Source organism: Benincasa hispida, unplaced genomic scaffold (genome assembly GCF_009727055.1).
Source record: "Benincasa hispida cultivar B227 unplaced genomic scaffold, ASM972705v1 Contig285, whole genome shotgun sequence".
NCBI lineage: Eukaryota > Viridiplantae > Streptophyta > Magnoliopsida > Cucurbitales > Cucurbitaceae > Benincasa > Benincasa hispida.
Genome location: NW_024064780.1, coordinates 920,887 through 938,867, shown reverse-complemented (window position 1 = coordinate 938,867; position 17,981 = coordinate 920,887). Strand labels below are relative to the sequence as shown.

At 31.5% G+C, this 17,981-nt stretch overlaps 4 protein-coding genes across 6 annotated transcripts; 3 read left to right on the top strand and 1 right to left on the bottom strand.

Moving 5' to 3' along the window:
• Nucleotides 1–1,577: 1,577 nt before the first annotated feature.
• LOC120069225 (glutamic acid-rich protein-like) lies at nt 1,578–2,186 on the top strand. The gene has a single exon (XM_039020927.1). The coding sequence runs from the start codon at nt 1,578–1,580 to the stop codon at nt 2,184–2,186; it is 609 nt and encodes a 202-aa protein (XP_038876855.1).
• A 1,412-nt stretch (nt 2,187–3,598) lies between these two features.
• Nucleotides 3,599–6,537, top strand: LOC120069238 (probable nucleoredoxin 1). Of its 2 annotated transcripts, XM_039020952.1 has the most exons (5): nt 3,672–3,809; nt 3,968–4,168; nt 4,458–4,937; nt 5,018–5,497; nt 5,704–6,537. In XM_039020952.1, exons 3-5 carry the CDS (start codon nt 4,470–4,472, stop codon nt 6,334–6,336), a joined length of 1,581 nt encoding a protein of 526 aa, XP_038876880.1. In that variant the 5' UTR covers nt 3,672–3,809; nt 3,968–4,168; nt 4,458–4,469; the 3' UTR covers nt 6,337–6,537. The 2 variants fall into 2 exon arrangements, with proteins under 2 accessions (XP_038876879.1, XP_038876880.1); XM_039020951.1 differs by lacking the exon at nt 3,968–4,168 and having other exon boundaries at nt 3,599–3,809.
• Nucleotides 6,538–10,313: 3,776 nt separating this feature from the next.
• Nucleotides 10,314–12,621, top strand: LOC120069196 (general transcription and DNA repair factor IIH subunit TFB5). Of its 2 annotated transcripts, none has more exons than XM_039020880.1 (3): nt 10,314–10,474; nt 10,854–10,947; nt 12,263–12,621. In XM_039020880.1, exons 2-3 carry the CDS (start codon nt 10,913–10,915, stop codon nt 12,438–12,440), a joined length of 213 nt encoding a protein of 70 aa, XP_038876808.1. In that variant the 5' UTR covers nt 10,314–10,474; nt 10,854–10,912; the 3' UTR covers nt 12,441–12,621. The 2 variants fall into 2 exon arrangements, with proteins under 2 accessions (XP_038876808.1, XP_038876809.1); XM_039020881.1 differs by having other exon boundaries at nt 10,323–10,479.
• Nucleotides 12,622–14,679: 2,058 nt separating this feature from the next.
• LOC120069242 (protein cornichon homolog 4-like) lies at nt 14,680–17,965 on the bottom strand. The gene is made up of 4 exons (XM_039020955.1): nt 17,543–17,965; nt 16,399–16,580; nt 15,185–15,307; nt 14,680–15,077 (listed from the first exon to the last, which is right to left on the bottom strand). Exons 1-4 carry the CDS (start codon nt 17,612–17,614, stop codon nt 15,044–15,046), a joined length of 411 nt encoding a protein of 136 aa, XP_038876883.1. The 5' UTR covers nt 17,615–17,965; the 3' UTR covers nt 14,680–15,043.
• Nucleotides 17,966–17,981: the final 16 nt, after the last annotated feature.

Genomic DNA, 17,981 nt, shown 5'->3' with positions numbered 1-17,981 from the left:
ATTTAAAAGCCCAAGAAATTTTTCATCAAATACATGTTAAAATTGAATAAAAAATACATGTAAGTTAACTTTTTCAAATGTTATCTCCATAATATTGATTATATCATTAGCTTTATATTAAAAAATTGACATGTTCAATTAAAATATTGTGTTTTACGAGATGTTTATAAGATTCTTAGAAATGAATTTTTATGTACTTAAAAACATCGTTTTTTACTACACAAAAACACTTTTTAAGCACTTGAAAAGTCATCTTAAACCTGTCTTATATATCTAAATCGACACAAAACTATGATTGGATTCCAAAACGAAATTTGGATAATGATGTTTAACCCACACAAAACAGCATGGTTTTAAGAAGAGTTTCTTATAATCCAAGCCATATAGGTTTAAAGAAATACATTCCCCTATTTAGCTAAGTTTTGTTTCTTTAGGAAAAGTCTTAAGGCCAAGATTATAAAAATTTGATACCTTAGAAATTCTCCTCAAAATAGGAGCAATAAATTTAATCAAATGGGTTAATGCCCTTATGTTAATGCAAGAACAATGGATTTGCTTTTTCTTCTATTTTACTTAATTAACAAATAATCCCATTCTCTTCCCCATATTATGCTTGCAAGTTTTCTTTACTTCACAAAAATGTAGCCAAATTAATATTCTATAATCTATATTCATACACATAATCTCTCTCCTAATAAATTTATTCATATAATAGAATCTATTTTAAGCCATCAATAATTACACAATTTTGTAAATTTGAGCAATAAAATAATTATTACCTTTCTCGATGACAAAGTTCCGATTTCCCTCATTTAAAAGTTAAAACATAGCTTATTATTGTTATTACTATTTTTTTACACAACTTAGTTTCCCAAGCCATATTATGTGTAATGAGTTTAGTGTAGGTTGAAGTTATATGAAATAGGGAAGTTCAAACTTTGAACTAGAGATGAGATATTCATGGCAATCAGATCGAATTGAACCAAAAAAATCAGTTTTGGATATATACCAAACCAAATCGAACCATTTATTTGCTTCAAACCAAACCAAACCAAACCACAAATATTCGATTTGGTTTTGTTTTCAGTTTTGTATAATAAAATTATATAACATATATGTATAAATAATTTGATTTTTTATTTTAATTGATATAAACGGTTTGATCCATTTTGGATTCAATTTTCAAATCAAAATCGAAAACAATCTGAACCAAAAATTTGATTTCTTTATCATTTGAATCCAAACCAAACCTCATACTTCAGTAAAAATTGAATTTTTGATTCGGTTCGATCGATTTGAATGAACATCTCTAATTTAAATTTCTCTATTTTTTCTCTTTTCATATGCCTTAGTGTCACTAAATTTCCTGAAAAGTGTACTTTGACATTGGACTATCATTTTATTATTGAATCTTAAAGTTCAGGGTGACGAGAAGGAGCAAATCAATACACATAAAACAAAAAAAGATTAAATTAAAACACTTAATAGATTAATTAAGTTATTAAATTAGAAAAATATGGATGAACCCTACAGAAGATTAAAATTAAAAAAATATATTTAGGGAAGTATAAATAGCAATGAAAGGAAGAGTTATTGATGAAGAGAAAGTGAATGGAAAAATGGGGATGAGAATTATGGTGGGATTGGTACCAATTTTGGTGGTGATGATTTTGTGGGTAACATCAAAATCATCTCAAATTTTTCTAAGTAGTCATCTTTTTGTTAGTCCTCATTTAATTTTCTCAATCTTCAACTCCATAATTCTTCTCATAACTATGAGAAACCATGAGCCACATCCTCGTGAACAATTTGAGATAATGGAACTTACTCTTCAATTATCCCCCTATCATAAGCCTCATCAAGACATTGAATTTAGCGCTTGTGATCAACGTGAAGATACAAGAGAAGAAGACGAAGATGAAGACAAAAATGTCGAATATGGCAACAAAAATGAGAAAGAAGACGAGTTCAATGATGAAGATGAAATCAAGCAATTGAATGAGAAAGAACATGAAGACGAAGATAATGACCGTGACGAGGTCGGAGATGAGGAAGAAGATGAAGAATTGGAGAAGAGGATTGAAGAATTCATAGCAAAAGTGAACAAGAGATGGAGAGAAGAGAAGTTAAGAGACCATTTGCTTATTCAAATTTGTTCTAATAATGTTAGTAGTACCTCAAATTAATCTAAAGTTCTCTTTTTCCATTCATAATTTTGTTACACTCTTTTATTATATGATCAAGCTTCTTTTTCTTTTCTTTTCTTTTCTTTCTTTCTTTCTTTTTTTGGTAAAAATATTATATGTGATCAAGCTTTATTATTGTATTTGAAACATTTTGATCCTATTCCACTTAAATATTGTGTTATATGTATATGTATATTAAGATTTCTATTCCTTTATATAAACCCTATTATATTCCATGTTGGGATTTTTCATCCTTCTCTTATATATGCATGAATGAGATAAATTGAAGCAAATTGACTGGTCCCCCCCCCCCCCCCCCCCCCCCCCCCCCCCAAAAAAAAAATAAAAAATGAACTTAAATATTGGGTTTTATTGTTTAGCTTGGATTATTGGTTAGAAAATTTGAATTAAACCAAAATCATGGTCTAAGATTATAACAATGTTGAACACATTGGTAATGATATATGTGGGAGTGATTTTACTATTGGTAAATTAATTTATGTTATGTTTAGAATTACTCTTTAATGTCTATGAATAGCTAAATACAATTATCTTTGATTGATGTATATATTAATTTACATGTATCTATACAATCCTAAACTTAAATGGTTCCTTAAAGCCTATTTAGTAGGTAATCTGAAAACAAATGATTCAATGAAAATAGTGTTCTATTTCATGTTTCCAAATATGTGTTTGATAGAATATTAAAAAATAGTCTTTAACACTATATTTATAAACCATAAACCTAGTTGTAATTACTCACTAAATATTAGTTTGACTATAAACTATTATTAATTGACTATAAACTATTATTAATTAATTTCTAAACATATTTTATGTTAAAAAATGATATTTTGGTACAGATGACCCAATTCCAACGACAAATACGAAATGACCAAATCCTAAAAAAAAAAACCAATGAAAACTAATCTTTTGTTACATTGTAGAGCTCTCCACCATCTGAAATGTATTATCGTGTTCGATTATTTTGCAATAGAAGGGACGTTCCTAATGTAAAAATTAATGCTATATGATGTTAGCAAAAGATTAGTTTTCATTGATTTTTCTTAACAATTGGGCCATTCCTCTCTAAGATTGGGTCATTCATACAAAAAATTCAATTTTTTCTTTATAATAATTTACAAAATATATTTTAACTTAAAAAAATAAATTGAATTTATAACATGAAATAAGTGTAGTTCTAAATATTTTTATCTTTATTTAACATATTTTACATTTTAAATTTTCAAATTAAAAATCTAAATAGTATGAAAATATATATAAAAAAAAAAAAAAAAAAAAAAAAACTTGTTTTTAATCACATAATCTAAAAATGATTTTTAGAAATAGAATTCAAATTATCCATAATCTAAATGTATAAAATAGGAATCTTGGCAGTTGTGTAATAGAAAATAAGAGAAAGGGTTAACGTCTCATAAGGCGGCTTCCTGGAAATTGTAGGACTGACCACAGTCCATAACGAAGAAATCTTCTCTTTGTCGTTGACCTTAAACAACTCCGATCATGGCGGCTCTCGACGGCGTCGTTGCCCATCCCCATTTTCTTCACTCTCTGTTCTGGTCTGAGTCCGGAAACTACCTTCTCCGCAACAATGGCGACAAGGTATACATACATACATAACCCTATCCATTCCTCCATTCATTATGGTTTAATTTTCCATTTCTCCCATACCCAATTGCGCCGATGGTACCCTCTTTAAGTAGATTTTGCTAATTCTTTAATTTTTTTTTTTTTTTGTTTAATTTGTCTGCAAAACTCAGTTACAGAGAAACCAATGTTTATAGATATGGATTAGTCTTGTTGAAGTGAAGCCTGTGATGTTTAATATTTGGTTCCCTCTGAGTTTTGAATGCTCTTGTTGGAATGACTTGAATCGGATATCTGATGCTCCAAACGACCAAGTACGAGATTTCGCTAACTGGTCAGCGAGGATCTAGGGGCAACGTTTACCCAAAACCTTAGTTGAGTTCGTTTTTGGCATATTTAAATTATTTACGATTTTCTCTAGGGTTTAAAGAAATGTACTACGTAAACTCTCCAACTCTAGAGGTGCCTTTACTCTGTAATTCAAACTATTCTCTCAATAGTAAATTGTTCTCCATCTGCTCGTAGATGTAGTTAACACACTCTTGGTGAACCACATAAATCTCTATGTTGATTTTCTCTTGATTTACGTTTTTTGTTTTCTTTATTTCTAGATTCCATAAAAGCTGTAATAATCTAGTTGATGCTAAATCACAAACTCTGTAGGTTGAGATTGAGATGCTAAAGGGTAAGAGTCTAGGCTTGTACTTCTCAGCAGCTTGGTGTGGCCAATCTCAAAGATTCACCCCATCTTTGGTGGAAGTGTACAATGAGCTCTCTTCTAAAGACAATTTTGAGGTTATTTTTGTTTCATCTGATGATGATGACAAGTCTTTCAATGAGTATTTCTCTAAGATGCCATGGCTCGCTGTTCCATTTCCTGATTTAGAGAGAAGGGATCGCTTGGATAGCTTGTTCAAAGTGAGGGGAATACCCCATCTCATAATACTTAATAAGAATGGTAAACTGTCTACTGAGAGTGGAGTTGATTTCGTCCAAGAATTCGGCGCTGACGGGTATCCTTTTACGCCGGAGAAAATCACTCAATTGATGAACCAAGAGTTAGTAGCTAGAAGGAATCAATCCTTAAGATCTATCTTGGTCTCTTCCTCACGTGATTTTGTAGTGACATCTAAGGGAGAGAAAGTGAGTCCCAATCATTTTGCTCAAGGTTTCTCTTTTAGAACTTGTTAACTTATCTCTAATCTTCTTTTTTTACTTGCTAGGTACCTGTGGCTGAGCTTGAAGGGAAGGTAGTTGGTCTTTATTTTTCTTTGTTTTCATATGAACGATGTATTGCTTTTACGCCAAAGCTTGTGGATGCTTATGAGGAACTGAAAGGAATGGGGGAGAGATTTGAAATTGTGTTGATATCCATTGATCAAGATGAAGAAGTGTATAAAGAAGCTTTAATGAACATTCCTTGGTTTGCATTACCATTCAGAGATAATAGATGTGATAAATTGATTCGATATTTTGAGGTTTCAACGCTACCCACCTTGGTTGTAATTGGACGAGATGGGAAAACTCTTCATTCCAATGTTGCTGATGCCGTCGAAGAGCATGGTTTTCTAGCGTATCCATTCACAAAGGAAAAGTTTGCAGAGCTTGCAGAGATTGAAAAGGCAAAAGAAGAAGCTCAAACTCTCGAGTCTGTCTTAGTTTTGGAGGAGCATGATTTTGTCATCAAGAACGATGGAACCAAGGTTTGAGTTTTTCATTGACTGGATATCCAATTTATTTCAAATTCAGTTCGATTCTATATTCACATGACATCCATTAAGATAAAAGTGCAACTTCTTAACTGCATTTATGGTCATGAGTACTAATCTTAAAGCCATAGTAATTAGTTTCCTTGACAAAATAAGGTCATTGGTGCATAAATAACTATATTGGATGTTTGATTCTTCAGATTCCGGTGTTGAGTCTGGTGGGTAAGAACATCCTCATCTACTTCTCAGCAGATTGGTGCCCACCATGTCGTGCATTTCTACCAAAACTCATTGAAACATATGACAATATAAAGAAGAACGATGATAATCTGGAAGTGATCTTCATCTCTTGCGACAGGGATGAGTCATCGTTCAAAAATATATTCTCTAGAATGCCGTGGTTGGCTGTTCCATTTGATGACCCGAGGAAAGCATCGTTAAGGCGTAAATTCAAGGTCCAAGTGGAAGGTACGCCGGTGCTTATTTCTATCGGAGCAGATGGGCGCACGGTGACAAATGATGCTATACAACTTATTTCAAGTTATGGTGCTAAGGCTTATCCATTCGATGCTGGTCGAATTGAAGAGTTGAAGTTAGAAATCGAGGCGATGGCAAAGAATTGGCCACAGAAGGTGAAGCATACACTCCATGAAGAACATCAACTTTACCTTGCATCTCGACAAGGATATTATGTATGCGATGGATGCGAAAAGCAAGGCCATTTATGGTCATATAACTGCGAGGAGTGTGACTTTGATCTCCATCCCAGGTGTGCTTTGGAAAAGAGACCAGAAAACCAAAGTGAGATGGAAGAATGGAGTTGTTGTGGTTGAAGTTAATTCCTTCCTTCATATTAAAAAAAGATCTACACACTTTCCCAACCCAAAAGCCAAAACTGTGTTTCTCACATTTGTATTTGTATGTATATATCTTATTCACTCTTTTGAGATTTCACTTCTCTTTGATTCTGAGTGAAACCTTCACTTTTCTAGTATGAGAAAAGCCAAAATCAATTAATTTTGGTCCTTTGCTTATATCGAAATTATCTCTTTAACTCTCAATGCACTTCTTCTTTTTCTTTGGTTTGCAACCGCTCAATTTGGGGAAAAAAATCCACATTTTTTATGTGTTCTTTCTCAATTGCGTTCTTTTTCTTCTTATTTTCCTGCACTTGTCTTCTTTTTCATTCTCCAAACTTTTTTCTCTCCCTTCTTCGTTCTGCGATTTCTTTTCTCAAAGAAAAAATTGCAGTTGTGTCTGATGAGGAAAAAGATGAAGGGAACGAGAAGTGAGAGGAAGAATCTGAACAAATGAAAAAAATAAAACATCGAGAGGAAGCTCTGAACAAATAAAAAATCGAAGTAAAAAAATTACAGTTGTATCTAACAAGGAACAAAATGAAGGAGTGAGAAGCAAGAGGAAGGAACGAGAATTCGTTTGGAAACCAAACTCTTATGCATGGTTTGGAGACAAGACGGTACTTTCGTACGTGGTTGACGTAAGTAAAAGATCATTTTTCAAACAAATTTGAATCTTAGGCCAAAATTTATTTAACATCTAAAAATGGCCTTCCATATAAAGACCAGATATAATTATGAAGTTCATTAAACCTAAAACAAATAATTTAATTAATAAATTAATAAAATGTGCCTACATACTTGTGAAATTAATTCTTCGGATCAACTTCAGGGACTTAAAAACAGTTTGATTTCCAGGATTCAACTTTTCCTCTTTTTGATCTCTCAATTCCCGTCATTGTCATGGTTGAGATTCCAACTAGAGACGTTTGAAAAGTTAGTGGTTCAAATATGTTATTAAAGGAAGTTAAAGCTTTTGTTTTGGTATCAGTATCAATGAGATGCATCTAGACGAGCGAATAAAACAATTGGCAAGAAAAAGATGCTATTTTATGAAATGTGTACAACTTCGAGTGCTATTTCTAACAATTATCCATTATTTATTGTAGAATTTGGGTAAACACATTCTAGAAATACAAAGTAAGTTAATTAGGCCCCATTCGTTAACAATTTCATTTTTAATTTCTCGTGAAATTTATTCTTATTTATTAACAAAAAATTTTAGTATGGTTTTTTTAAGCTTTTTTTCAAAGAAATATTTGAATTTTTTTCAAAGATGAAAACAAGTTCTTGAAGACATAAATTAGTTTTTTAAAACTCATTTTTATTTTTGAAATTTGACCAATAATGTGATAGTTTTCTTATAAAATACAATGGACAAAACAAATATAATTGTCAAAAACTAAATATATCAAATGGTAAAATCAAATGAGATTAAGTTTAACACAATGAAGTACGATTATTAGTTGGAAATTTTTTAGAAATAATCTTAAATGTTTTCATCTTTCAAAACTAACATCCTTTTAGAGAACTCATTATCTTTTCGATCGAGGTCGACCCCAAGATTCAAATAAAAATGTAATTTTTTTCATCGTACATTCAAACTATCAATTTTTTGCACTTGTACAGGGGAATCTCAGCCACGAAGAAGACCACAATCGTATATCTTTCTTAAATCTTATTCAATCTTTTCCAAACTTTAACTTCTTTTCTGAAGTAGAAACCATACTAAGATCCAACAAGGTTCATTCGGAAAATTTGATAATTGTGAAAATGGCGTAAGATTTGAGAATTTGAATATCGTGGGTTATCTTCAGAGAAGGACTTGAAAAAACTATTTTAACAAATTCTTCAAAAGGAGTGTTGGTTATGAAAAATAAAAGTTTTTCGGCTGACAATTTTAATAGTGTTGGAAAAAAAAAAGAAATTAAAATAAATAGTTGGTTGCACAAATAACAATCAGACCCAAAATAATAAAATATATATATATATATATATATAGAACAAGAATAAATATATTAGGGATATAATACAAAATTAGCGCTAGGTATCACTGATAGTAGTTATTAGTGATAACAATATATGTAAATGACTAAAAAGTCCACATGCAGCCCACCATTTCACGTTTCTTCTTCTGATTTTCTCAAATTAAAAACTATCACTAATAACAGCTATCATAGATAGCCATTGATGGCTACTATAAGTTGCTATCATGGATAGTTTTCAATTTGAGAAATATTAATACAACCTTAAAATAGTAACACTTGAAATAACACCTTACAATTTGCTATCAGTTTTCAATGGCTTTCATTGATACACTTTGATTAATTGGAATCAAACTTGAAATAGGAACACCTAAGACTATCAGTGGATATCAATGATAGACTTTTAAATAGTTATCAACTTTTGAAAGGAAACTATCATTTTTGAAAGATTAATATTTAAAGCTATAAGTGATAAAAGTCTATCAATAAAAGGTTTATAAGTGACTATCTTTAATATTTACCTAAGTCATATCACCAATATCATTATTATCATTCATTTTATTGATATGTACCTAAGTCATATCATTAATATACGAATATCACTGGCAGCTATGGCTATCATTGATAGCTTTAGTTAGTAGTTATCACCGATAACTTTTAGCAGTGGCTATTAATGATAGAATTTCATCAAATGGAATTAACTTTTATATCATTGATATCATCGATATATGGATATCACTTGAGTTCCATCATTTATATCATAGTTATCGGTGATGGCTTCTATCATTGATAACATGCTATCAGAGATAACTTTTCTCATTCCTTTTTACCATCAAATAACATATTATCAGTATCGTTGATAGTTTCTATCACTGATAACATGCTATTAGTGATAACTTTTAGATACTTTATTTACACTTTAGTTCGATATTCAACTTTATTAATTAAATTCACTAAGTTGGCTATCAATGGTAGACTTCTATAAGTGGATATTATCTATGAAAAAATCAACAAAGATTAAGCTATCAATGATAGAAAATATTAGTGACTATCATTGATATAGACTTTCATTATTGACTATCAACTTTGAAATATTAACACTTGAAGCTATCAGTGACTATTATTGATAAACTTTTATCATAATTATCAATAACAGAATTTTATCACTAATAGACTTCTACCACTAATATCTATCTAAATTCGATATCACTAATACATTGACTGATATATCTAAGTTATATCACTAATATCACTAACAATTGTTATTATCAATACACAAATACACAAATATTTCAATTTGTGCCCTTCATTTTGGGTCATTATGTCATTTTCTGTAGTTTATTTCTGATAGATATCATACTTTCAAAGTCCTATAAAAAGGAAAAAAAAAAAAACTATTGGTCTGTTTGATATCGTTCGCATCTCTCATTTTTTCAGAAATATTTAATAACTATTCTCATTTCTTATTTCAATTTTTTAAGAAATGTTTCTAAAAATGGTGCAAATTTGTGGACTAAAAAAAGTAGTTTCTTTTAAACCCGTTTTCATTTGCTATTTATATTTAATGTTTCGTTATAATAATCAAATTTGATTATTGACTTGTTGGTGTTAAGTCACTTATGAATTGGATACTCTCAAGTTTGGGTTCGATATTTCATCTTCATATTTTTTATGAGAAAAAAAGAAGAAAAAAATCGAATAAAGGAAAGAAAATTAATTTTTTTTTTTTTTTTTTTTTATAAAAAGGGAAAGATGCAAAAATCAAAAAAAGAAGAGAAAAGAAAACAGAAGCAAAAAGAAGAAAAAGAAGAAAAAGAAGAAAAAAATAAAGAAATTAAAAATAAAAATTAAAAAAAAAAAAAAAAAAAAAAAAAAGGAGAGAGAGAGAGAGAAAAGAAAAGAAAAGGGAGGTGCACAACAAAACAAGAAAAAAGAAGATAAAAGGAAAGTGAAATTGAAAATTAAAATAAATTTAAATATTACAAATATCAACAAATAAAAGGTCTACCAGACCCTATTTCCGTACGCCTCTACTATCTCTCGCCCGATCGCACTGCAGGCCGTCCCCAACTCCGTCCGTTCTGCCGCCGGCCGGCTAGTCGCGTAGCACCGCCAGCAGTCCGCCGGAGGTAAGGTTTCTTTCTCTTTCTCTCTTTACTTGTCCGATTCCCTCTCAGTGCCGTGTCTCTCATCATTTTTCGAGCTTCAACTGAAAATAATCTATTGCCTTCCAATTTCCAATCAACATTAGAACAATAGGTTTTCTCCAATTCCCTAATCTAAGAATAGATTTATCAGCCATGGAAGGATTAATCTGAAAATTAACCTTGTAATGCTAAGTCAAAAGTCGAACACAGTTTTACTTTGTTGATTCTAATTCGGATCTTCTTCTTCCTTCTTATTCCTCTATGGAAGTTCAAATTCGTTCTTATGGGCCAATCATCGACGATGATTGACTCATTAAGCTCTGAGAATTGAATTGATTAATTACTTGAAATTGGAATGTAGGGACTGAATTTCAGTTAAATTTGATCTGGTGCCGTTTGAGGGTGGGCGTTTTTGACATCATGGTTAATGCCATTAAAGGGCTATTCATCTCCTGGTAAATGCCTTCTACATTACTTGAAAGATAGATATCTATTCAGGGTGCACTTTCTCCTGTTTGATTATGGAATTTTGTTTTCTTTTTGGAATTGCTATGATATTTGAATGACATAGCTTCTAAGAGACTAGAGACTTCCATTGTGATATTGTTTATTGTTTCTTCTATTTGGTCATGTTATTTTCTTCAATTCCTGATCTCTTTTGAACACTGGAATAGAGTCTGTGATTATTATGAAGGTTTAAATGATGGAGCTTCTTATAATTCTTAGAAAATTTCACTGTGAATCTACTAATACTTGGGGCCATAAGATTCTTCATTTTTTATTTTTCCTCAATTCTTGTTGGTTGATCTCTTTTGAACAGTGGGATAGAGTTGTTGGAATTAGTTTGGCAATTGAAATGACATCGCTTTTAAAAGATTTGAAACTTGCATTGTGATGTCGTTTTGTTACTTGGGATCTTGTTGGTTTTTTCTTCCGTTCTTTTAATGACTACTGAACCTTGAGATAGAGCCTGACATGGAGTGGAGTTGCTAAGTTGTGCATGTAAAATCGATATTTTTTAGTCGTAGGGGCTCACGGTGGGTCTAAGAAATCTTTGAGTCAAACAAGGAGCAACTCCACTCCCCAACTCCTACTCAACATGCCCTTTGTGATTATTATGACCTTCTAAAGCACAGAGCTTCTTATTTACCAACACCCCTCATCCCCCACCCACCCCAAATATATATATATATATATTTTTTTTTTCTTTTCTGGATTCTTTCTTTTAAACACTGTTTGGAATTAGTGTGGCAGTCTTACTTTGTGATATTGTTTATTACATGGGATCTTGTTCATTTTTTTCTCCCTATTTTCTTGATGATGATCTCTTTTAAACATTGGGATAGGTCATTGGGATGTTGGTATGACTTATGAGTTATTGTTTCCCATTAAACTAACAAGGCGCAATGACTTTGGCAAATCCCTTGGTTCATGTCTTCACGACATAGTAGAATTTTTCATCTACAATTATGCAATTTACAATGAAGTGAGAGAATCTGTTATAAGTAGTAGTTCACAAAGCTTGAAATATCTTTGTGTATTCTATCATAATGGTAATTGATTTCTGTAACAGTCTTTATATCCAAAGCTGATATGCATTTTATGTTGCCTCTCTTTCCCATCATGAATTTGGAACTTTTGGCAAAACTTCATGCTAGTTTTGCTAAAGGCAGGTTGGATTGATTCTTGCGGAAGTTCTTGCTTTTTCAGGATGAATAGATTGTTGGCATTTTCTTCTGTTAAGATAAATTAATTTCTTCCTTTGTGCAGTGACGTACCTATGGCACAATTTATCATCAATTACAATGCTTCCTTGCCTACATCCCATAGATTTATCATCCATATACTGGATAATACTCACATGTTTGTGCAACCCCATGTAGCTGACATGATTCGAAACGCCATCTCGGAATTTCGAGATCAGATTTCTTATGAGAAACCTACTTGAACCATGTTGGTAATCAAAGGTTCACTATATAATTGTATTTTTAGAGTTTTTGTAGTTATTGATTTTGCTTCTAAAACTTATTTTGCATCCAGTCAGTTTTACTTTGTATTGTCACCCTTCACTGTGCAATGTATCTCATCTGACTTGAATATCTAGAATGGTGAATATTGTTGAGTTGCAAGTGGTTCTTCTTAACTTGAGAAAAAACAGGTCATATTTACTTTAAAAAAAATAAAAAAAATAAAATAGAAAGTGTTCTTTTTTCTTTTCAAAATCAATGGATCTTATTAGTTTCAAATTTTGAATTTTAAGGTTCAATTAGACAAATTAAAATTTATGTCTTAATAAAAATAATTATTTTTGAATTTTTTAATATGTAATCTATTAGATACAAAATTAAAAGTTTGTGAATGTTGGAAATTTTCAAAGGACTAGTTACTGATCAAAGTTTAGAAACTTGGACACAATTTTGAAATTTAGGAATTAATTTAATATTTATATCAATATAATTATAAATATAGTGATATTTAATATCTAGAGTAAGTAATATTAATTACAAAATTATAATAAATCTTCATAAAATTATCCACCTATTTATATATGAAAAAATAAAAATGGAATGGACAGTAATTGACATGATTTTACCAATGAATGCAAGAGAACATTCACATCTTCAACCAAACTTTATAATANATTTAACATCAATCATGTTTTTTTTCCCCTCGAAGAGGATAGCTTCATTAATCAAAATCGATGTACATGGCCTTACAAGACTCGAGTATGAAACTTAAACAATGAAAATCAAAGAGGGTGGATAATCCATCAAAAGCCAAGTCCACTGAGAAATAAGAGCTGAGATTGCAAGAATGGACAGCTCTATTCGAATTCCTAGTAACTCTAACGATCTAATCTCTTATGACAAAAGTTAGTGAAAGGGTGTTCAATATTTTGATTTTTATTTTTAATAAAGTATTTGTTTTTTAATTTAATTTTTATAGAAACTCAAAAACCTATACTCTATTTAGTAGTCATTTTGTTTTTGAAAATTAAGTCTATGGATACTACTTCTACCTCCAATTTTCTTCCTTTTGTTATCTACTTTTTCACCAATAGTTTAAAAACCAGCCAAATTTTGATAACAAAAAATTTGACTAGTAATTCAACCATTGTTCTTAAGAAAGATGCAAATCATCGTAAAAAAATATTGATAAAAAAGATAGAACTTTAGAAAATAAAGATAAAATCAAATGATTACCAAACCAAACCCTAATAATTTAATTCCTAAAAGGTGATCAAAAGTCTCAATTTTGTCTTTATTATTAGTTGTAATGTAATAACATGTCTTAATAATTTTTTTTGTCCCTAATAATTTAGACATTGCCACTCCATAAACCCATATTCATTTAATTTCATTTCTCAAATAGGTCAAAATAACCACATTTTAAGTACAGGTCTTTTTTTTAATATATGTATAGAGTTATTCGTTTGGAACAATTTACCTACAATGTTATAATAACATTGAAACTGAGGAAAAAATAAATTATTATCGAATTTGGCTTAAACTGAAAAACAAAATTGTTGGTAGATCGAAACAAAACCAATCAACTTGGTTCAATTTCATTGTGGTTTCTTACACATCTCGTGATTGACATAATGATAAATACAAGATTGATAGTATAGCAGAACAAAATCAATTTCATTATGGTTTCTTACTTTTTCGAGTTGTTTTTTACAACTCGCACGATTGACAGACGATGAATATAACGTATTGCTTAAATTATGAAACATTCCATGCCATGTCATGCTGATGCTCACCTACACTGTTATTATGTCAAAATTCCTTCATGACATTGACTTAACCACCCATCTTTGGCATGCATTACACAGATGAGAGTCAAATAGTCTCAGGCATCTTTGTGTGTTGTAGGAAACTAAACTCCATACTAGACTCTTCATTCTAAAGTTAATTATCTAACCAAATAGTACCTAGATGTTGAGGTAGCATCATTCCACTTCAAAAGAAATACTTTCATCAGCAAACAATCACCTTTTCCTGTCTAAAAAACAGACTACAAAATACAAATAATGTCCTCAAACATGATTTTCTATCCTTTTTTGAATATCCGTGACTATCCAGACCAATTTATATGTACCTCAACTAATCATTAGAAAACCCACCTAACCCTACAAAATTTGGGTGTCAAACATGATTTTCTACTCAGTAATACTAGAAGAAGAATTACAAGAAACAATGGCCTTCCTCCATAGCATCATTATATCGACTTCAAACTCACAAAGGGAAACACCATTGCCTAAAATTGATTGCTGGTGTGTCCGAGAGAGAGAGGGACATCATTCATAATAGTTATTTCAATCATGAAAAGTACCTAAACAGAACAGTATTGACGTGAAATCTGCTTTCTAAACCTCTCTCTAAAGTCCAAAATACAAATGAAGTTCCCAGCCCAAACAAGAATGTCACTGCAATCTGCAAAGTGCAGCAGCTTCAGAGAAAAAAGGTACTGAAGGATAGAAATTCAACTCACAACCGATGGCATCAACCATTGACATACAATCAACAGCATGCAACCCATTGTTTCAAATCATTCATCATCTTCCAAAGCAGAATATATCATCCTGTAATGACAAGTATCGGGCGAACTCGGTCAGAGGCATTTAACTATTTAAGATTAGAAAAAAACAACAGAATAACAACACGAAAAGGCTTTCTCGTCTCAAAATACCAAAATATAGACAGGAAGAGGAGGAAAACTAGATAGGCTAGTTTGAAAAGCCGTTGCTTCTTTTCCCAGTTTAGCATGTTGAATATCTCTGTAACATCTATCAGGTGCTGTCTTCGTAGGTACCTGATCACATGAAAAAGACTAATGAGTATATTATTATATGCAGATTATTATCAAGGCGGCGTCTCAGGGGTAAGGTAATGTTAGGAATGTAATATGAGAAGATTGTTAGTAATATTATTAGATTTAGAATGCTAAGGGAATATTAGTAATTAATAAAGGAGTTGGTTATGAATATAAGGAGTGGGAAAGGATGAATGAAGGTAGACAGCACTTTGGTTGGTTTTGGCTTCAGAGTACTAAAGAGGCATTATCGTATTCTTTTATCCTTTTATATTTCAATACAATTACGATTCTTTGGTTTCTATCCATATCCTGTGGAACTGCAAAAATGCAATGAATATGGCAGTGACCACCCGACTACTCGAGTTATAACACCAAAATATTAAAATATTCAAAATGCTCAGTATTATTTCCTAATATAGGATGCGCCTCAACTTTGAGCCAAAGAGAGATTCTGACTCAAAATATTCTGAATAGTGCATTCACCACTCAATCATAGTCTCATAGTCCAATTTCACACAACCTAAATGTTGGCATTCATTAATTCTAGTTCTTGAGAATCAAGAATACATTTAGATACAGAATGTGATGACTGCAATACATGATAAATTAGTTCTTGAACCAAGGAAGTTCTGCTACTACTCTATACTACCACGTGTGTTTTATGAGGTGGAAATAAAGCAAGCTCCAACCATATTCCTTATGCAACTACACATCATGGACAGTTAATAATTCGTAGTTAACAAAACGTATTGGAAGACATATTCTCCAAATAGCAGTCTCCTATCACATCCCAACTACAATTGTAAGCAGCCACAGTTTACAACCACATACTAACGTGATCTATGCTATCCACTGACAGTAAGCTAGCCTTGCGAATAATCATCAAATCTAACACCAAGTATCTCTTACGTTGGGTCAAACCAATGGGGCGCTCTGGTTTTTCTAAAAGCTAAAAATCAGAAGCATATATCCTATATGGTCAAAACTGTTTAAAATCATGGATTTTTTGGTTGTATTGTACATATCATGTAAGATATTCTTAATTTTGATAATAAGTTCAATCAAAGGTGAGGGATGAAAATACTTACAGTCTCACATTATAATATATGTAGGGCCCACATATCATTGACATACCCCAATGCCCCGTTAAAAGATAGAAGAGGCACAAAACTCCCACAGAAACGAACTCCGGCAAAATCACTTTGTTTATTCTAGAAGCAGAGTCATAAGGGTTGATATAATCAAACTCAAGATCCGCCAAGCACATGAGCTACACACAAAATAATAATGATGATGATAATGTTAATAAAAACAAATTAAAAAACAAGAACTTTATTTTTGATCCTGCATACTTAAAAAGTTCAAGAGAGGCCATTCATATGCATAAATACAAAAGGAAAACTTGATTTCAAAACGTCCTAAAATGTTAATTAAATTTGCTCAATATGTTTCGTTACAAGCTCATTAATCATTGCCAGCCTCTTGGAAAATTGAGCCTCTACCAACAGGTTTTCTGAGGATCAACATTAGAAAGTTGAAATTGAGAATCAGTCAACATGTTATAATGACTCATTGCATCCATAATCTTTCAAGACTATATGCTATAATTTTTAACTTTAATTATACTCCATTCATAACAAACAAGATCAAAAGGACAGGTATTGACAAATAAACTTCAAACAATTTACTGCCATCAAAAAGAAATCAGAAGTGCAAATTATTAAAGCAAGAAAACTAGAGAGCATGATATGCAATTGACAATTCGATGCGAAATCCAAAGAATAATAATAACAACACAAAAAACAAAAACAAAGATTACTAGCCGCTACTGGAGCACTCAAAATCCAATCAGAGCGCGGGTTTAGAATATACTTTTAAGTGTTTAATTTAAAAAAAATAGATGTTTGGAAACAACTCAAATAGTTTTTTAAAAGTATTTTCTACCATTTTTGACAAAAATGTTTACATAAAAATGAGTTCTTTGAAGTCAATCATCCTAAAATGCTTTCAAATTGAAAGGTGAAGAAGAATATGTTAATCATAACTGCGCTAAACCCTAATCTGTTTGAGATTAACAAAACGCGCATTGAAATGCTAATTTACTTCAAATTAATGTTCAGAAATTGTAGTAAAATGAATCCGCGTTCGGAATTTCGATATGAAGCATCTTCAATCCTACTTTACGAACTCGAACTGAAGATAATGCGAGAGAAACTAGGGTTTCGGATTTACCTGATAAACAAGGACAATAAGAAGAGCAATGAGGAAGAAGAATGATACAAGCCACACATATAGATCCCCCATCCTCCTCCTCTTCCCTTCCGCGGTCAATCAAGATATATTACCAGTGATTCTTGGTTAAAGGCGAACAGAGTGATTGAAGCAACACCATTTCCGGGCAAGATAGCGGCTAAGTGAAGATGCAGTAGAAGGAGATTAGGGCTGAAAACTCACGCAATAGTCGTCGGAGTCGGAGGTTTATGGAGGTTTCTCGTGAAGGATGAATTGGAAAGTGGATTTGGATGACCGGAAGAACTCGACGTTGACGAACGCCACCGCCGGATGGCTAGGGAGTCAAATTTCTAAAGATATTTTTGTAGGCTTGTAAAATGGGAAATTGTAAGAAGTAGCCCAAAATGTTTCCCTTACATAATGAGCATTTTTTTTTTTT

What these genes read in the sequence shown, in the direction of transcription:
- LOC120069196 (XM_039020880.1), top strand. Translation starts at nt 10,913, where the DNA reads ATGGTTAATGCCATTAAAGGGCTATTCATCTCCTG. An exon ending in AAAGGGCTATTCATCTCCTG is followed by an intron (nt 10,948 to 12,262) that starts GTAAATGCCTTC and finishes TCCTTTGTGCAG; the next exon opens with TGACGTACCTATGGCACAAT.
- LOC120069238 (XM_039020951.1), top strand. Translation starts at nt 3,711, where the DNA reads ATGGCGGCTCTCGACGGCGTCGTTGCCCATCCCCATTTTCTTCACTCT. An exon ending in TCCGCAACAATGGCGACAAG is followed by an intron (nt 3,810 to 4,457) that starts GTATACATACAT and finishes CAAACTCTGTAG; the next exon opens with GTTGAGATTGAGATGCTAAA. An exon ending in TCAAGAACGATGGAACCAAG is followed by an intron (nt 5,498 to 5,703) that starts GTTTGAGTTTTT and finishes TTGATTCTTCAG; the next exon opens with ATTCCGGTGTTGAGTCTGGT.
- LOC120069225 (XM_039020927.1), top strand. Translation starts at nt 1,578, where the DNA reads ATGAAAGGAAGAGTTATTGATGAAGAGAAAGTGAATGGAAAAATGGGG.
- LOC120069242 (XM_039020955.1), bottom strand. Translation starts at nt 17,614, where the DNA reads ATGGGGGATCTATATGTGTGGCTTGTATCATTCTTCTTCCTCATTGCT. An exon ending in ATATATTATAATGTGAGACT is followed by an intron (nt 15,308 to 16,398) that starts GTAAGTATTTTC and finishes TCATGTGATCAG; the next exon opens with GTACCTACGAAGACAGCACC. An exon ending in CTCTTCCTGTCTATATTTTG is followed by an intron (nt 15,078 to 15,184) that starts GTATTTTGAGAC and finishes TTGTCATTACAG; the next exon opens with GATGATATATTCTGCTTTGG.